The following is a 21,369-nucleotide window of genomic DNA, read 5'->3' on the forward strand; positions in this document are numbered from 1 at the left end:
GACCGATGCTCTATGGGCCTACCAAACTGCATATAAAACGCCAATTGGAACCACTCCTTATAGACTAGTGTATGGAAAGGATTGTCATTTACCGGTCGAAATTTGTTGGTGCATTCTGTGACCGTCGCTATGCAATTCTGACCAGCGGATCGTCACAGGCGAAGTTAGCACAACTTCGCCTAGGCGAAGTTATAACAACTTCGCCAACGGCGAAGTTGTAACAACTTCTGCCTTAGGCGAAGTTATCACAACTTCGCCCTAGGCGAAGTTATGAACAACTTCGCCTACTGAAGCCCAAGCCCGTGAAGATTGTCTATATATACATGTGTCGTGTTAGGTTATGTAGAGTGAATCCAGTAATTCAGAGAGTGTGTGTTACAGTTTGAGTGTCAAGAGAGAGCAAGAGAGTGAGAGTCGTGTGAGACGACCCGAGGTAGAGCTCACCTCGGGTTAGTCGTGTTTCTGTTTATGTTACGGTATGTAACGTGTTTTATTATTATATGAATCTGCAGATTTGATTATCCATTCTTGTATTTGTTTGTGTATTTGATCGTGTACGTGTTTGTGTTCTTCGTCTATACACCATATACGAGTCTAGGAGGATTCCGCACTCCTAGACCTCGTGCGGATCTCGTATCGATCAGCACCGGGACTAACAAGTGGTATCAGAGCCTTAGGCTCTTACGCTATGGTTCGAGATCTGCGTTTTTGGTGTTTCTGGCACGTTTCTGTGCGTTTTCGGCCGAACAGCCGCCGCAGGCGAAGTTATTGGGTTCAGGCGAAGTTGTCGCTTAAATTTTAGGGTTTAGGCGAAGTTATGGCCAGGCGAAGTTATGGCCAGGCGAAGTTATGAACAGGCGAAGTTATGGCCAGGTGAAGTTAAAAAAAAAAAAAAAAAAAAAATTAAAAATTATTGTTTGGAGTTTTCGTCTGTATGGCCGGGTGTACACGATTATTGTGAGACCAAAGATGTTGTTCCGTCAACGAGTGATCTTGTTATCTCTTGGTCTTACGTGTGAACAAATACGTGTCAACTCTGGATTTGGAGTTGAGGTTGTGAATGGGATATTGTTTGAAACTGGATATTGACACATATTCGGGTGTTTGTGGGCAATGAAATTGTTGTTGTTCGTGGTTGACCAACCGAAGAAAGTCAAATTGAACTGAAGGTTTTCGTCATTACTGGATTGCGGTCAGAGCATATTATTTATGTTATTTTCAAGGCGTTCGAGAATTGGATCCTGAAACGTGATGCTTATTTATACGAGTGAAGATTCTGGAACAAGTTGGATTTAACCGGGAATTAAAGTGTCTATGTTCTTGATTGTTATCCCTGGTGATTGAAGATGCTTCGGATTAATTAATGGTCATGTGTTAGATTCTGTCAAGGTGGTTTTGTGATGAAATTGATCACCTGATGTTGAGTAGTTGAAGATTAAACCTTATCGTATGCCGACGAGTTGGTGAAGTTGTGGAGGAAGCCCAACTTCATGTGTTGGTGAAGTCAGATGGACTCACGTGATTGGTTGAGATGATCTATTGGCACGAGGATGCATGCATTTCAAAGACCTCAATCGTTATAGTCGGAGAAGCTTACACTGAAGGGGAGATCTGATATGGAAGACGCTGGGTGATTGGTAGATTTGTGAAGCTACAGGACAGATTCAGACACGGCTGGTTGATGAACAAAACAGAAGATCATCAGTTAAGAGGGAGTCTGTTAGTGCATGTTTTGTAACAGATGATCTTTCGTGTTTGTTAGAATTGAGAGCAACGGTCAAAGGGGAGACTGTTGGTGCATTCTGTGACCGTCGCTATGCAATTCTGACCAGCGGATCGTCACAGGCGAAGTTAGCACAACTTCGCCTAGGCGAAGTTATAACAACTTCGCCAACGGCGAAGTTGTAACAACTTCTGCCTTAGGCGAAGTTATCACAACTTCGCCCTAGGCGAAGTTATGAACAACTTCGCCTACTGAAGCCCAAGCCCGTGAAGATTGTCTATATATACATGTGTCGTGTTAGGTTATGTAGAGTGAATCCAGTAATTCAGAGAGTGTGTGTTACAGTTTGAGTGTCAAGAGAGAGCAAGAGAGTGAGAGTCGTGTGAGACGACCCGAGGTAGAGCTCACCTCGGGTCAGTCGTGTTTCTGTTTATGTTACGGTATGTAACGTGTTTTATTATTATATGAATCTGCAGATTTGATTATCCATTCTTGTATTTGTTTGTGTATTTGATCGTGTACGTGTTTGTGTTCTTCGTCTATACACCATATACGAGTCTAGGAGGATTCCGCACTCCTAGACCTCGTGCGGATCTCGTATCGATCAGCACCGGGACTAACAAAATTGCACAAAGAGCGTTTTGGGCTACTAAACAGGTTAATATGGATTATGATGATGCAGGTAAGGCGAGAAAATTAGCTTTGTGCGAGATCGAGGAGTTGAGAGACGAGTCATACGATTGCGCGTCCGCTTACAAGGCAAAGATGAAGAAAGTTCACGATGCTAACATCCGGTTGAAGAATTTTGAAGTTGGTCAACGAGTGTGGTTGTACAGTACAAGGATGAAGCTCTTCCCAAGTAAGCTGAAAAGTAAGTGGATGGGCCCGTATTCGATTGTAAGAGTCGGGAATCATGGTTAGTACGAGATTAAAGACTTTGATGATCATTTGAGACAAGTGGTAAATGGTTATACACTGAAGCCATATTTGGAGATGAATGACATACACGAGATGGATGAGGAATCGGTGAATTTCGTTGTGACTCCACCGGTTTATGAAGATAACTGAGTTCGTGGCATTGTCGAGCTGTAGACTTTAAATTCAGCGCTTACGGGAGGAAACCCGGGGTTTGTAAGTGTCTGTCCAGTTTGTTTTTATTTTATTGAGTCTTTTACTAATTGTCGTCTCGAGTTTTGTGTAGTAAACGCAAAGTGTGGGGAAGTTCGTTCAAGAGTGGGAAATTAGAGAAGTTCGGTAAGCATTGGTTAGAGTACACGTCTTTCCAGGTATGTAAAGGTGTTTTGAATATTGGAACGTGTTCAGGGGTGATGTCGAGATGTCGAAAGTTGCTCTTTGGTAAAATTTTTGATTCTGTAAAAGAGCCCATCGCGACTTGTTATTACCTCCATAGCGTATCACGATAGGGGAGAGGCATCCGTCATCTGTGACGTCATCGCAATACGCAATGACGTCACTAACTACCCCATCGCGTATCGCGATGGGGTCAAACACTAATTGTGATTCAATTGGGTGGCGATACGCGATCGCCACCCATTTGACCCATCGCGTATCGCGATGGGTCGTGGTTGACCCGGATTGTTATTATAATAAACGGCTTTTCTTCTTCTTTCCCGTCTTCTTCTTTTCCGACCACCTGCCGTCCACCACTATCCACCCCGCCGTCGCAGTCATCATCACAACCACCGTCACTCACCACTCACCACTGCCACCGTCAGTCTACCAATCACCACCGTCAGTCCACACCATCACCTCCGTCACAATCCCCACTACCACCCCCTGCCACCACCATCATCATCCATCCCACAGCCAGCACCATCCGCCATTTCACCATCCACCACCTCTGGTATCTATCTTGTTATCTACTTGTATTTTCGACATCAAGATATGTCTGATGCACCAGCGTCTTCATGGCGCAAGAGACAGAGGACTGGGCCCCGCACCATACGGTTCGATGGTGAAGAGGTACCAATTATTCCTGGCGTTGAGCGAGCAGATATCATGGGTGATGGATGCCGCACGCAGCATCAGGTGCTCAGATTTTCGATTACGTCCGAAGAGTATGCCAGGTATACGCGCATTCGAGGTATGCAGCTATTGGGTATGAGGACTTTTGATTGGGGTTTACTGGGTACTTTGGAGGCGGAGACTAGATTCCAGTTTGATGTCAGAACGGTGGCGGGCAGTACTCGAGTGTGACTTGATATCATATGTCGAGCTCACACGCGAGTTTTACCCGACGTTCTCATACACCGCCCCTGATTTCGACGAGCAGCATGTCGTGTCGTTCTCACTTGGATGACACGTGTATGAGATGTCGTTCCCTGATTTCGCTGTGGTGACGAGCTTCTATACGCGGGAGTATGTTCAGACTCCCGCGTTCTTACAGAGCTTTCACGGTTATATGACGCATCAGCAGCAGGGCCGACAGTTTTGGCTCACTGAGCCTGATCTGGCTCAGTTTTGGGGGCAGATCGCAGACGGGGCCACTCTAGTGCTGTAGTAGCATCCTCTATTCGGGACCCCGTCCACCGCTACTTACACCGCATTGTTGCTTACACTATCGCTGGCCGTCATTCGGGCCACGATAAGTGTAGCAACCTCGATTTGTTGTGCCTCCTGTATATCATTACTAGCAGGGAGGCCAACATTGCGATGCTGCTCCTCACATCAGTCGGTAGAGGCCGGAGTTTACAGGGGGCGACGATCCAGTTATCCTTGGGGACGTATATTACGCGGATTACGAGGAGTTTGGGGGGTTTTTGACAGATATCTGGCAGCATACTTCACCCCTGGACCGCCCACTGTGACATTTGATTTGGAGGACGCTCGGAGAGCCGGGATTTGTGAGATGGACGACCCACCGAGGCTCACTCCGGTCCGAGAGGGCCCACAGGTACCGCCACCAAAGGGTAGTGCAGTTGACGTGGCCATGCAACGAGGGATTCCAACTCATCATCAGCACATTTGGATCCCGCGCATTGAGCACCCTCAGCAGAAGCATCCTGAGACGGGCATCAACATCATCATCATAGCAACAGCCACAGCGGCCTGTCACATTAGCTATGATTTATCAGCAGCAGTTGGTGATGCAACAGGAGCAGATGGCACAGCGGGCCGTTATGATGATTTTTTTTTATTATTATTTACTGTTTTGCAGGTACCGCTCCCAGACTCATTGACTATCACAAGGGAGCAGCCTGTGGACCCGCGGCATGATGCAGATGACGATCCGCCTACACAGTAGTCTTTTGGTTACCTTTTTTTTACTTTATTTTGTTTTTATTCTTATGGTTTGTATTATATTAATATTATATTCTTGGGAATATTGTTTGGCTAACTGGTTGGGTGTCTATGTTTATATATCTTTTGATTACTGTTGTGCTTAATTTATTTGTATATTTTGTTGTAACCGAACTTTGTGGGTGTTGTTCACTATAAACCCTCACGAGACCCCACTCGTCCTCACGGGCTACCGGGAGGTTTACACGGCTTGTTGCATATGCTAAATGCAAGCGTGATTCCTACGAAAGTGAGTTAGGTCTTTTAACATTTTAAATTGTTTAAATAAATTTATTATGAAACGACTTAATTTGGCTCGGTAATTGTTTTAATAAAATTAACAGAAAATCATTTTCATAACTCTTAAAAGACCTACGTCTTACACTTGTGAGAAGCTTGCTTCTACACGTTTTGAGATTTTGCAGGTTCAATTGTCAGTTTGGTAATTGGTTGAGACGAGAGTATACGAGTGTTTATGAGAGTTCGTGAGCCGACTGGTCCTCTTCCAGTCTCGTTGATATCAGGTGATTTCAGTTTCATAATTTATTTTGTTTTCGTAGTTTAAACGTTAAAAGTGTAATTGTATAACTGCTAGTAGAACCATCACATTTGAGCCCCGAGTTTTTAAATTGCTTAACAATTAAAAAGTCAATTTTAACCCCGTCCCTCAAATGTTCTTTCTTTATTTAACTATTTCAACATTGAGGACAATGTAAACCTCGAGTGTGGGGATGGAGGAAATTTGAAAATTTTAACCCGATAGTACCTCGAAAAGTGTTCAGAAACCAAAGTAGTTAACTGTTAATTATTGTTATTAATACCAAGTTATAGGTTTCTAGTAATGGTTGGTTTTTCAGCTTCTCAATAGTCTTACTCACAAATGTTTTTATAACGAGAAGTTGAAAATGGGGTCATAACGAGTCATGGGGACATGTACACATGTTTATATCGGTAACCTTATACCTCTGGTACATGTGTGAGTTGACCACACATATATATAGTACACATATAATATATAGTACACACATGTCATTTGAGTGCTTTCATTGATGTTCATGGATTATGGGATCGTAGTTGGCAAAATGCAAAAGTGATAGAGGCAATTAGGTTAAGCCTCGTCTGGATGAGCGAGAGTGTGGGTACTGGGGGATTGGGCCTCATACATTATACACATGAGCGTGGGTAATGAGAGGGGCGGGGGGTTGGGTCCCTTAGAAAATCTTTCTTGGACTTATTTTTCATTTGTTTAACCCCGACATTATGTTACGACACGATCCGACTTATTAGGTTTATTTGTAAGTGTATTTATTTTTATTTTTTGTATTTGTATTTGTTCCATTATTAAGCATCACGTTATTATGCTTAAAAAAATTTGAAGAAAAAGCCAAAAAGATGTCTGTTTATATTCAGTTATGTATTCAGTAGTTCGTTTATGTAAAAAAATAAAAAAAATGAAATCAGTATGTATGTTAGTTTGCTTAATTAGAGGTTTTACAATAAGTCAGTCAGTTTGTAGAGTAGTTTCGTTTATTTAGATGTTTTGTAATAAGTCGGGTCGGATCGTTTGAGCTACTTAAATATTTCCCTTTCATACCCTTACACCTGACCCCGTTACAACCCTTTTAAGACCTCTTGATTTGAATTTATGTCAAAGCAACTTTATGGATGAATATTTGCTTATGAGTGATACTGAGAGCAAAGTGATACTAGAACATCTTTTGCTAATCCAGATATTAAACCGAGAGGAGAGATGTTATATTATGAGGGGTATGAGCATGTTTGCCTTAACCGGAAACAAAGTACACTTGTCTGGGCGGCTCTATTGTTTTTATTATAGCACTTAACCTTATTTGTGAGATGTCAATCTAAAAATAGTGTCAGTCTGGTGTAACATCCTAAATATTCTAATAATAAATAGAGAAAGTTGCGTTAAATTGTCGTGTGTTTAATATTATTAATTAACGTCTAATGAGGAAAAGATCATGGACTTGGACTAATTAAGATGGATTAAAGGGAATGGGCCTTAGGTCCATGGGCTTTAAGGAGTATAAATACTCCCTTAAACCACCCTTAAACCCTAAACCCTCATTTCTTTCCATCTTATTCTCTACACACTCAAAAACACACACATCCTACACCACCATACACGGCCGCGAGTGAGAAAGGGGTGAATCGGGATCAAGCGAACGTTAGTTTTGGCAGATCTTTGCTATACGAGCCATACACAATATCTAGAGTCCATAAGCAAGCTAACCGAGACCGAAGAACGTATAAAGGTAAGCCGTTTTACCTTTAAAGTTTACGTTTTTATAAACGTTTAGTCTTGAAACTTAGAACGAGAGTAGATCGGGCATAAATGAAACGTAAAGTTGCGAACTTGATGCTAAAACGAACTTAATGAACCCGCAAACATAAACGGTTCGTTTAAATATAGACCTTAGACCTAGTATTAAACGTTTTAATCTTGAAGGCTCAAACTTTATGCTTTTCCGAGCCGTGTTTTACCCGAAAAAAAAAAGACCATGGGAATGAGCACGGGTTTGCTTAATACTATATTCAAGAAATTCGATGAAACAAAGATGATTATGGAGGGTTAAGGTAGACCAGAGGCTGCTGCAGGGCAACTTCGCCTGCAGCTAAGCTCGCTGCATAACTTCGCTGCAACTGGGTTCGCCAATAAGTTCGCTCGTGGCTGAACTTCCCTACATGCAAGTTCGATGGTGGCCAACTTCGCTACATGCTAAGTTCGCTGGTGGCTAACTTCGCTTGTATAAGTACGCTTACAATTAAGTTCGCCTCACATAAGTTCGCTTGTATATAACTTCGCTGGTATATAAGTTCGCTAATGTTAAGTTCGCTCGAGATAAGTTCGCCACTGACATGTTCGCTTAACAAATCAGATAGCGAATCAGACTTAATCCGTTATAAAGAATGAGTTAACGAATTAGAAAATAAATTAAAACCCTAATGGAAAATGTGTTAAGACAGTTAACGGAAATAAAATTTTTCCAAGTTGACCTGGCAGCTTAACCCCAGCCAGGGGCTCTGCCCCTTGGACCCCGCTAGGGGCTGCCGCCCCTAGAACCCCGCTGCCAGGGGCGCTGCCCCCGGACCCCCGTTCTTTGTGGGTTATATAAAGATATAGATACGATATGGGTAGCAATAGTTAATTGATACGTGTACATATTATACAGTTAGCCGTGCACAGCTCAAGAAAGGGATTACGATCAATGGTGAGCGTAACCGCATTCAGGTGAGTTTCTAGCCCCATTTCCTTGTTATGTTTTCGGGGCTGTGTGCATATTCGATGTGATAGTTAATACACTTACCTTAAATGGTAAGTGTATGCCATGTATGATTTATGTGATAGATATTATGTTATGATTGTGAATGAAAGCTTGTCGATGCGTGAACGATCTTCGGATATTGCACGTATTGACAAGGGAGGTATGTATATGAAAGATGAATGTGTATGATATAAATATATGAACGATATATGAGTATGTAATAATGATTAAAGAAAGTATATGTATGAGTATGTAAAGATAGTATGAACGAAGATGAAGAAAGAGGGATCAGACCCTAATAATATCTGAGATAGAGAAGGCGGGATTAGACCCGTTATAATATCTTAGATATAGAAGTAAAAAGGGATCAGACCCTAATAATATCTGAGATAGACAAGAAATGGATCAGACCCTAATAATATCTGAGATAGACAAAGGAAAGATGGATCAGACCCTAATAATATCTGAGATAGAAAAGAAAGGGATCAGACCCTAATAATATCTGAGATAGAATGGACAGTAAATATAAAGTATGAACGTAATAAAGTATGTACGTATGTATGAAAGTATGAAATAAAAGTAAATTAGTAAAGTAATTATTATGTATCTTCGAATGCATGATTGAAAGTAAGTGAATGTATTGTATGATGTATGATTAACTATAACTCACTCAGCGTAGCTGACTTTTAGTATGCACACAGGTGAGTAGGATGCGACAGCTGGCTTGAAGGGGGGACACATGGCGGGTGAATAAAGAAGCTGGCATCTGAAGATTTAATTGTTAATGTTTGAACTAAAAGACATGTTTTAAGTTATGTTTTAAAGACAAGTTATGAATGTTTGTACTGACTGTTGATGTTTTATGTTATTCCGCGAAAGTTTTAATTAACTCTGATATTTAGAACTGCGTTTATGAGTAAATCCAACACCCAATGTAGGGCTACCGGTAACGGGGCCTTACATCTGGGGAAACTGGGTATTACCTTAAACCATACTAGTATTAATGGCGATAATTTACAAACCTATTATGGAGGTTGATGTTTGCTTTAGAGTTTGCTTGAGGGCAAGCAAAAGATAAGTGTGGGGAGGTGATGGTCGGTTAATTTTTATATGTTTTAGTTCGTTTATTATTTAGTTTTAATAGTTTATTCTAGAACTTTCGAAACTTCATACGTGTATTATTGGATTTCAGGTCACAAGTGTTAAAGTACACAATTTGGACCTGTTGTGACATGGTATGAAGGCCCGGGATGTCCAGCACGCGAAACGAGGAAGTTTAATGAAATTTGCTGGTGACAAGACCCATCGCGATACGCGATGGGCTTGCTTGAGGACCCGTCGCGTATCGCAGTGGGATTTAAAAATATATTGACTTTCTGGTCCATCGCGATACGCGATGGACCAGTGAAGACCCCATCGCGTATCGCGATGGGGTGTGCAGACGAGAAAATTAGGTTAATATGTTGTTTTACATTCTCAAGAACCCTAACTCCGTTTGGACGAACAAGAGGCGATTCCAGCAGCTCCAAGAGGCGATTTTCACCATCCTAGCTCGTGCCAAGACCTCACACATGATCCATATCATCCGTATTGAAGATTTAATGATGTCAAGGCTCAGCTAATCTCCTAGAATCGCACCCAGGATGTATAGTTTGTAATCTTTATAGTTTTTCTCATGTGACTAAGAATATTCTTTTATGATTATTGATGATTGATATATGATTATTGATGTTTGGTATTTCTGCGTGTTCAATCGGTTTAGGTTTATGTTAGTCTGAACGATTTGTTACCAATTGCTAGATAATTGATCATATGACTGTTTGGTTAGATCGAATACGATAAAACATACGATTGCCCTTAACTGAGTCATACTGGCAAGGACCGATTGTCACAGCTCTCAAGGTTACTATCATGCACAATATAAGTTTCAATATCTATTTAATAATTTCAAATAAAACAAATATTCATAAATAAACAATTAAATTAAACATCCAAAATTAAGTTCTTGTATCTTTTCCCTAACATGCATCCTAAGTTGCTTCAAACAGTCTTGATAATCACGTCACACGATAACCTCCATATGCATTGAAAATAATATAGTTTGTCAACACAAGGTTGAGTGAGCAACACACCAGTATAAATGTACATATAGTATATAACAAAAATATGTAGTTGCAACAAGTCATATGAGAATAACAAATTAACCAAATGAGCAAGTATAACTGAGATGTCGAGAAGCAAAAGGCTAACGACTGGCGTATGATCATACTAGACTGAGATTATGTTGGACCTCTCCGAATGCGGAAGCATACAAAGCAAATAAGCACATAAAAAAGTAAGGTATAAGTTGTTAACACATAAGATAAAGTTGCAGTTTTGAGTATAAGTATGTATAAGAAATATTATTTACGCATATGTCCCCAAAACGTGGAAAACAAGTAAAATAGGGGAATGTGGTACTCACCTCAAAGACGAACGAAGATGATTAAGATAATGAGAATGAGGAAAAGAATCACACGCGAACGTTAAAGCCTATGAGAAAACGAGAGCAAATGGACTCGCTAAGTATAAGATTTAACTAGTTAATCATTAAGAAAAAGATATTATAATATTATTTTTATATAAGGATTTATTATATGAACTATTATTTTGATTTATAAAAAAAATACTTAATAAAATGTTATTTGTAGTTTTTATAAATATGTATATAATAATTAGTTTACTTGTTTTTTTATACATTAAAGAATTTGTATTTAATTTATGATATACTTTATATGAATATATATAAATATATGTGTGTGTGTGTGTATAATTATACCATTGTGTAAATACATGAATGAAAACGAGAGTTAAACGAGTATAAAAATGTCAGTTTTTAGTGCAATAATCATTATTTAATTATTATTATCATTAAAATCATAGTTAATTACTTAAATTATTAATCAATGAAAACTTAAAAATAAAACGGGTGCAGGGAGGGTCGAACCAGCGACTTCCGCTCCCAAACCCTTGCGTTTTACCCACCAGGCCACATGGTGACTTGCAATAAAACATCAGTTCGCTTAATTAACAACACAAGCAGGTTCTGACCCAAATGGCCAAGAACCCTAGAAACTGAAATTGATCCAATCAATTACAATATATCAAAACAAGGTTAGGGCTATTGATCTACATGTAATCGCGATCATAACCATATATGCAATTACCTGAAACGATGATTATAGGAGGTTCAATTGAGCACGGATAGGGCCGGCGACGGAGGGTGAAGAACAGTCCATTAAAAAGCTAAGAATATCAAATTACGTACAGAGGAAGTGTTGGCGCCGACGTAAGGATGATGAGAACGGGTTTAATTGCATTATAACATCTCGTTTATAAAGAATTGGAATTAGGGTTTTTTAGTCGGTTTGATTATTAAGGAAAAACGAATAAATATTGATATAATTAACATGTTTTAGGCCGAATATAACTCATTTACATGATACGTAAGATCAATTGTAATTAATAAACGAAAATTGAGGTCCAAGCAATCAATCTTTGAATTCGGGTTCAAGAAATTGAAATGGATATGGGTTTGGTATTTGGATATCCAGTTAGTTTAAATGGGTTATAACATAAATTTCACTTTTAGTCCCTGGGGTTTGAGGATGGGTACAAAAGAGTTAAAAGGTTTTAATTTGGGTTGTTTTTGCCAAAACAAGAAAGATTTAATTATTGAATAAATAATAAATAATAATCAATTTAAACTCCATTAATGCGGAAAATTTCCCGAACATAGAAACGTATCAGATTTTAACAAAGATATAGTCTTCAGAAGTCTGAGTTGTTACAGTTTCCCCTACTTTAGGGAATTTCGTCCTGAAATTAAAGGATATTATAACACCAATAAGTTTTGAGGAAAAGAAAATTTTAAAATAAGAATTTAAAAAAATTATCATAACACAGAACTTTGAATAGTTAAATAACGCTCCATATGCAAATCCGACAAGGGCACTTATATATAGGATGTACCAGCGGCGTATCCACCATGTCCTTATCATCATTACATTTGTACCGTTATTCCAACTATCTCCAATTCCGTATTATGTCACACAATCTTACACATCATGATTTCCATACGAGGACTTCGATAATTATGTTCCGGACCATAATTATTGTTATCGTCGGATGGTCCACATGATTCGTCTCACCGTGTGGGTTTACAAAACATTTGAGTAAAACATGAGTTTGAGGAAACAAAATTTTTTTTATGGGGTTTTAATTTAGAATACTAGAAGGTCACCAATGCATAAAATGATTTCAAAAGTTGTAGTAAATTTTAATAAAGCAAAGAAATTTTTTTAGACGACTTTTAAACGTTAAGATATAAGTAGTTAAAGTTGAAGAAGAGGTAGCTTATAAATAGTTAAGGCTAATGAAAGTAAAGAAATAAGATAGATATATGCTTTAATAAACAATTTATTAATAAATAAAAAAACTTTATTTATAAGATAAGATAGATTATATAATATAAATAGTTCAAATGGTCATAAGAGGCGTTACAATAATTAAGAAAAAGACAAAATAAGGTAAGATAGAAAAACGGAACAACAAAGGTCTTCAATATCTTCGAGTAGCTTGATTGGCGTGACTTGAGGCACCATGAAGAGTTGCAGGAGTAGGAGCAGTTGAGGTAGATTGATTTTGGGTAACTTGAATAGCGTGAACTTGAACAGTTTGCAAGAAGGTGGTTTGGTAGAAATATGTCGAGTAAACTTGAGCTTGCGGTTGCGAAGTTTTGTAGGTTGGGTTAAGTAAGGTTGACCTTGATTGATGGGAGGAGTTTGAGGGACATGAGGTTGATGGGTTTGGGTAAGTAGAGGGTACGAATTACGGAGATGATTTGAGTTTCCACAATGGTAGCAAGCACGGGTATTAGGAACACCGGGTTGAGAAAGAGGGGTAGGTTGTTGTGGAACAACTTGTGCAGTAGGCGGGACAGGCATGTGTTAGCAAGATGGCTATAACGATTACATTGGGTGCAGCGAAGGCATAGGGATTTAACTGAATGATGATGATTACAAACGGAGTATGACGGAAAATGACCGAGGTAAGGTTTCTTGTTTGAGGAGACTTGCGGTGGGTAGGATTTGTTGCAGCAAGGTTCTTACGTTTCTTGTTGTGAGGATGAGTGGAGGTATATGGTTCGTAGTCACCAACAGAGGTGAGAAAGGTTGAATTTGTTGTATTGAGGTTCCGAATGTGGGTTACTATCCTAGGGATCGCAGTAGTTAACTCTTTGGCGATACATGCAGCCATACGGCGGTTGTGAGAATCAAAGGATTGATGTCGAGGATAACGTTGGTTTCTTGAATGAGACATTTTATAGGGACAAAAAAATGAGGATTTATAAAATGAAGTATAAATTGAGTAACCATAAGAATAGTAAAATGTTTAATTATGTGAAAATAATAATGTTGTCTTAATAAGTGAAGAATTGCGTAATGAAGATTAAAAGTAAAAATTTATAAGATGAGGGGGGTACATAGCGTAAATAGTTATTAAGTGATGTAGTCAAAAAGATTAATGTGTGATGACTACATGAAGAGTTAAGTCAATTTAAAATTTAGATTATTACGTTAACAATAAACTAACGAAATATAAATTGTGGGTGTTGACCTCCCATGAGCTTTCCATGGCAATTTGAATGGCCCAACGAACTAACGAAAAACAGCTGAGTTGGACAGCCCATGAGTGTTACATGGCAATTTGATTGTCCCAACTAATTAACGAATTAACAATGCAATGAAGTTTGTCGGCCCAATGAGCGTTACACGGCGTTTTAACCGATCAAACTAAATAATGAACTATCGAAATAAATATGGGTAGTCGGAGTATCTTGTGAACCATCACGTTTAATTACTCCAACAAAAATACGAAAACAAGTTAAGGAATGGATAGTAGGAGTGCCCATGGGTTCCATGGATTTTTCACCCAACTAACCATTTAAATAACGGAACACAATAATCGGGAAAACCGAGTTTAGCCACGAACCACCGTGAATTCAGTTAAAATTAACCTAAGGTGTGGGTCATATGGCATTTATGGGTCTCGCTCGGGTCTATAGGGTTGAGTAATGTGATCAGGTTATCACCCAGGTAAGGAATAGTGTCTTACCTTTGGTTCTTGGAACCGTTTTGTCAGTGCCCAACTCACAGTTTCTCTTCCACTTTCATTTATTATAGGGACATGCCACATAACCTAGCCTTAAAGTTTACGAGTGAAAACAACATGTGGGAATTCTTAAGGAATTTCCCGTAAATAAAAGCAATCTAATTTCGAAAAGTTTTCTTTGAATGTTGAGGCATAGCCTCGGAGTTTGTGTGTGTGTGCATAACAATACAATAGATAAAAAATAATTTAAGAAATCTGTAAACAATTTAATTTGAACACATAAAGGTAAACAGATAGGCACGTATAGGGTTCCTAAACATGTGTCTAAGGCAATTTCTAACGACCTATCTTAAACCTTCGGCTCTGATACCAATCTGTCACACCCCAACCTACAGCGGAAATGTCAGGGCGCGAACTGAATGTCACAGCTCTCAAGGTTACTATCATGCACAATATAAGTTTCAATATCTATTTAATAATTTCAAATAAAACAAATATTCATAAATAAACAATTAAATTAAACATCCAAAATTAAGTTCTTGTATCTTTTCTCTAACATGCATCCTAAGTTGCTTCAAACAGTCTTGATAATCACGTCACACGATAACCTCCATATGCGTTGAAAATAATATAGTTTGTCAACACAAGGTTGAGTGAGCAACACACCAGTTTAAATGTACATATAGTATATAACAAAAATATGTAGTTGCAACAAGTCATATGAGAATAACAAATTAACCAAATGAGCAAGTACAACTGAGATTATGTTGGACCTCTCCGAATGCGAAAGCATACAAAGCAAATAAGCACATAAACAAGTAAGGTATAAGTTGTTAACACATAAGATAAAGTTGCAGTTTTGAGTATAAGTATGTATAAGAAATATTATTTACGCATATGTCCCCAAAACGTGAAAAACAAGTAAAATAGGGGAATGTGGTACTCACCTCAAAGACGAACAAAGATGATTAAGATAATGAGAATGAGGAAAAGAATCACACGCGAACGTTAAAGCCTATGAGAAAACGAGAGCAAATGGACTAGCTAAGTATAAGATTTAACTAGTTAATCAATAAGAAAAAGATATTATAATATTATTTTTATATAAGGATTTATTATATGAACTATTATTTTGATTTATAAAAAAAATACTTAATAAAATGTTATTTGTAGTTTTTATAAATATGTATATAATAATTAGTTTACTTGTTTTTTTATACATTAAAGAATTTGTATTTAATTTATGATATACTTTATATGAATATATATATATATATATGTGTGTGTGTATAATTATACCATTTTGTAAATACATGAATGAAAACGAGAGTTAAACGAGTATAAAAATGTCGGTTTTTAGTGCAATAATCATTATTTAATTATTATTATCATTAAAATCATAGTTAATTACTTAAATTATTAATCAATGAAAACTTAAAAATAAAACGGGTGCAGGGAGGGTCGAACCAGCGACTTCCGCTCCCAAACCCTTGCGTTTTACCCACCAGGCCACATGGTGACTTGCAATAAAACATCAGTTCGCTTAATTAACAACACAAGCAGGTTCTGACCCAAATGGCCAAGAACCCTAGAAACTGAAATTGATCCAATCGTTTACAATATATCAAAACAAGGTTAAGGCTATTGATCTACATGTAATCGTGATCATAACCATATATGCAATTACCTGAAACGATGATTATAGGAGGTTCAATTGAGCACGGATAGGGCCGGCGACGGAGGGTGAAGAACAGTCCATCAAAAAGCTAAGAATATCAAATTACGTACAGAGGAAGTGTTGGCGCCGACGTAAGGATGATGAGAACGGGTTTAATTGCATTATAACATCTCGTTTATAATGAATTGGAATTAGGGTTTTTTAGTCGGTTTGATTATTAAGGAAAAACGAATAAATATTGATATAATTAACATGTTTTAGGCCGAATATAACTCATTTACATGATACGTAAGATCAATTGTAATTAATAAACGAAAATTGAGGTCCAAGCAATCAATCTTTGAATTCGGGTTCAAGAAATTGAAATGGATATGGGTTTGGTATTTGGATATCCAGTTAGTTTAAATGGGTTATAACATAAATTTCACTTTTAGTCCCTGGGGTTTGAGGATGGGTACAAAAGAGTTAAAAGGTTTTAATTTGGGTTGTTTTTGCCAAAACAAGAAAGATTTAATTATAACTTAATAAATAATAATATAATAATCAATTTAAACTCCATTAATGCGAAAAATTTCCCGAACAAAGAAATGGATCTGATTTTAACAAAGATATAGTCTTTAGAAGTCTGAGTTGTTACATTGATTGACTCAAACGACGGTCATCATATAGTATTTATCAAATGAATGGTTTTGAAAAATTATTTGTAATACTTGTCTTATCGTATAACTAAATCGTGGAAAGTTGTTTTCTTTTCTTGTTTTTTTTTACAAAATTTACAAAATAAAGCATTTAATAAAACTAAAAATCGAAACAATGTTTGTTTTCAAAAATACGCCTCATTTCCATCTATTTTTACCTAATGTTTCAATCTTCCAAATTTTGCATATTTTATTTTTGCTGTTTTGTTGTCATTATTATTTAACTAAGATTTTTTTGTATTTTTTTAAAATAGAGTCTTTTTTCTTAGTTTCATATATTATAATATATTTTCTGTTTTTCTAAAATAACCTAAAATATTATTTTAAGTGGTGTCAAACTTGTATGCATATCCCCCATATGGGCCCAAAGTTTGAGGCCAGCCCAAATAGCCTATACTTCTTCCCGACCTCCACCTAACCTATGGTATATATTGTCATTTATTTGATCTTCTAAGGCTATGTGCCTATGTGTGGTTAATGGGCTACAAAATGGGATGACTTGCTCCATGTGACGCTCAGTAATCAAAGGGTATGTTTTTGTTTTAGGGATGCAATGATGTTGTAGTCCTATATATATATATATATATATATATATATGGTAGGGTTAATGTAAAAAACAATATTTTTGTGAGAAGAATAAGAATAGATTTAGACCCTTGGATCTATGATCTAGTGGTTGAGATTGATAGTTTCTAAATAATTGTATTGTTTCATATTTACATTGTGTATTGTCATATTTAGGTGATTTGTTTTATTTTAAAGCTCTTCTCACACTTCTCACAAAACACTTGTTTTTTATTTGAACTCTTTTCTATATATATATATATATATATATATATATATATCACACAGAGTATAATAATATTAAACGCCTAAATATTGATGCACAAAAACCTGGAAATGGACCTGTATCAAAGGGAGAAAAAAAAAAGCTGAACCGGGTATTGGGTATTGTCTACCCGTGTACAAACCCGATCCTACCCATAGGGTATAGATTTTGGTTAAAAACCCAACCCAGAGATGGCTCCTTCAACGTCGATACCCTACCCGGTTTTCTAATACCCAATTATTATACCCCACCCGAAACGACTCTTACTGTTAGAAACGACTATATAGTTGTTGGAGATCAAATATAGCCGCTTTTGTTTGGGTGTTTTACCATCTTAATTTTTTTAGTATAAACAGATATTGGATGCTTTTTTATTACTCACAATGCTCAAAAACGCTCAAAATGTCAAGTCAATGACTTTTTGGAAGTTATTTGTATGAGAAACGAAGATGTTTGGAAGCATTCTGATTCATGCAAAATGTGAAATGGGTTGAACAAAGCTCGATGCAAGCATTGTGGTTCGTTTTTTTAAGTCCGGGTCAAACACGACTACAAAAGGTGTTCAGGAATTAGGTCAAGCACCAAATTAGATACAAAACAACGAGGAAGATGATTCACCAATAGATAAAATGTCTTTGTAATGTTCAGTTCATTTGTAATTTTCATTTCGGTTTAAAGCAAAAAATATTTTTTTTTTTACAAGATACTAAGTTGTACCCCTACCCGAACCTGTTACATATGACACAGTTTTTTGTCCAAAAACCAATAAAAACCTAGACCGATTATAGGCGTACCCGGTTATTGACCATACGAGGAACGATTTATGTCCAAAATCCGGTTTTGTGCACCTCTACCTCTAAGTGTCACATATTTGCATGTTGCAGTCCAACTTGAAAAATGGTTAGATACGATTCAACTGATAAAAGGACACCATGCATGCGAATTTGTAGCAACAAAACAAAACAAAACCCATTGAGTCACTTAAGAGTAGAGATTTCAATAACCAATTCTGATGGGAGTCAATAAAAGTCAAAGCAATACCTAAAATATTACATGAATTTTTCTAAGGATATTCATAATAGTCCCCGACGTTAGATTTCTCTGGGAGGTCCACAGATCGGCCCATCTCAGTCAGGCCCGTCTCAACAGTTGCCTTCCTCTCAGCCAATTGTCGTTTTGTTGACTTATAAAAGGTTGCATAGAGGATCAACTGGGCTGCTCCCAGTAGTGATCCAAGCCCATTAGGTATCTGCATAAATTTTATCACAATATTGGCATGAAATTTGAAAATAAGTCATATGAAAAGTACAATTCACACTTATGTATCCTTTTACCGAGCATACAAACAAAAAATTTTAAAAACAAATAATAAAATAGATTAAAATTTTAAAAATATGATTATAGTCATATGATCAAATGCTTTTTTAAAACATAAGCGTCCAATTGCAATACAAACTTTGGAAAAAAAAACAAGATCGGCAAATACGTTTATGTCACTGGTATTAATGTATTATAAATTGTATTGTATGAATAATATTACAACATTTGTTTATTAAGAAGACAGAGACTTACAACAATGTAGGGATCAAAGCGAATGAGCGCGTACACGGTCCAGCTAATACCGTTGAGTAACGAAAACAATGAGAGGAAAAATGGCATAAATTCCACGCTTTTGGTTGTTATCACAAGTTTCTACATAACAGATACATAACCAAAATTTTACATATTATATATAGTCATATCTAGGCCTATAAACAATCGAGCGTCCAATGAATAGTCTGTGAACCGTTCTTCTTATGTTTGTTTATTTAATATATGTACGAAGAAGATAAGAAATTTGTTCATTTAGACAAACGAATGAATAGAAATCATGTCTCATTTGTTCATTTATGTTAGTGAATGCTCTTTCATGCTTGTTTTTTTGGTATACGAATGAACAAGAACACTAAATTTATTCATCTAGTTAAACAAATGAATATGAAAACATGTTTTGATCAATATAATTATGTTCAACCTTCGTTTGTTTTCGCTCGTTGACATACATTTATGTTCATTGGTTTACGTTTGTTTAAATTCGTCCATTTACATTCGTTAACATATTCATTTTTTTTTTTTGGCATATTACAGTTTTTTATAGTTTTAACAACTTTTTAAATCTAACAAATTGTTTTCACATAACTTTTAACTAGCTTCAGTTCAGTTATACTATTAACGAACATACAAAGATGAGAACACTCGTTTGTTTAATTGTTCGTGTTGAACGAAAGAATATGAACATGCTTTATTCATGTTCGCTCGGTTCATTTAAAAGACTAATCATACCAATCATAGACATATACAAATATAGTAACGGAAACATACCATAACCGATAACGGAGCAGCATACATGATAATATTGCCAGCAATAGCAATACTACCAACAATATCCGACCGGACTCGAGTGGAATGAGCAACAACCAACGCCAGGAGCGTAAGCGCACTCAGGAACACCAGTTCCCCAAGCATTATAAGCAGTACCTTGATGCGCTGCCCGCGGTCACAGAATATCACAAACAGGAGCAAGTACACCGTCTCTATCACGAACCCTGCGCCGTTGATTGTCACAACCAACAAACTGTGAGGGTGCACCATTGGTAGACCGTACAGTATCCAAATCCCACAGTTTATGAACGTCGCGAGGTACGGCACCGGTGAGAACTGCTCCACTGTTCGTTTCTTCACGATTTGGACGAACGTAGGCCTGGATTAATTAACAGTTTCAAGCAATGTGAGCGTGACACGTGTACACACGGCATATGTATACGTGTATGTGTGTGTGTGTGTCAGTGTGTGCGGTTATGAAGGCGGTGTGGAGGTGATAACTAATTAATAACTAATTAACTTACAGAGGTGATAAGAACAAGATGAGAGCAGTGATGTTACCTGAAATTGAAGTAATAATAATAATAATAAGTTAGGTTAAATATATATATATAGATTAATCGATTGAACGATTTCAACTGTATGTAATCAGATCTGTTACAGCTAACAACTAACAATGCACAAACGGATTGACAGAATGCAAATGTATAAGGTGTATTTCACGTGATTTGAAGATGAAATGTGAAGAACAGTTGAGAATATATATATGAGTAAATTAGCATGAAGAATTAGATGTATATTTTGAATCTAGAGAGAAATTGATTGATGGTGAAATAGAGAGAGTGTGTGTGTTAACTGACCGATGATACCGACTGCGGTGCGAGCTGAATCAGCAGAAACCATGGCGAAGAAGAAGATATTAGAGAGTGAGAGGTGGGGGTATGATATATGAAGTTGTTGCTGCAGGTATATATAGAGAGACTTAAGGGTGACGATGGTGTGAGTGGTGTGACTAAACATAAATCTTAATTATCGTATAATAGTAGATAAGTAATTAATAAATATACACAATCAGCTTAGTTAGTCCAAGTGTAGTGGGGGCGGTAATTGGTGTGAGTTTGGGCGATAAGGGGTTACAACACCGTCCTTAGGCTACAAAAGAGCGATAAATGGGGAGTGACATGTCTTTGTCGCCGTGGTATGTTTTGAGTTAATATTATTATATTATATGTGTATGTAATATATGTGATGGGGCTACAAAACCATTACACCTCTAAAATAAAAATTACTCATCTACTGATGTGACGTCACGTGTCAAAAATCGTCCCCAATTTGTAGCC

The 21,369-nt window shown here is 37.2% G+C and overlaps 1 protein-coding gene across 1 annotated transcript; it reads right to left on the minus strand.

Moving 5' to 3' along the window:
• Positions 1 to 18,731: 18,731 nt before the first annotated feature.
• LOC143622792 (bidirectional sugar transporter SWEET4-like) lies at positions 18,732 to 21,028 on the minus strand. Its single transcript, XM_077093843.1, has 5 exons — positions 20,890 to 21,028; positions 20,554 to 20,590; positions 20,030 to 20,408; positions 19,241 to 19,360; positions 18,732 to 18,917 (listed from the first exon to the last, which is right to left on the minus strand). Exons 1-5 carry the CDS (start codon positions 20,930 to 20,932, stop codon positions 18,732 to 18,734), a joined length of 765 nt encoding a protein of 254 aa, XP_076949958.1. The 5' UTR covers positions 20,933 to 21,028.
• Positions 21,029 to 21,369: the final 341 nt, after the last annotated feature.

Source organism: Bidens hawaiensis, unplaced genomic scaffold (assembly GCF_021521415.1).
Source record: "Bidens hawaiensis isolate Kalapana, Puna unplaced genomic scaffold, B.hawaiensis_p1.1 tig00000369_1, whole genome shotgun sequence".
Lineage (NCBI taxonomy): Eukaryota > Viridiplantae > Streptophyta > Magnoliopsida > Asterales > Asteraceae > Bidens > Bidens hawaiensis.

Bases quoted from the DNA above. Each gene is read 5' to 3' on its own strand.
- LOC143622792 (XM_077093843.1), bottom strand. From the start codon at position 20,932: ATGGTTTCTGCTGATTCAGCTCGCACCGCAGTCGGTATCATCG. The intron at 19,361-20,029 runs GTATGTTTCCGT...TCTGTTATGTAG, and splicing joins CTGCTCCGTTATCGGTTATG to AAACTTGTGATAACAACCAA. The intron at 18,918-19,240 runs GTAAGTCTCTGT...AAATTTATGCAG, and splicing joins GCTTTGATCCCTACATTGTT to ATACCTAATGGGCTTGGATC.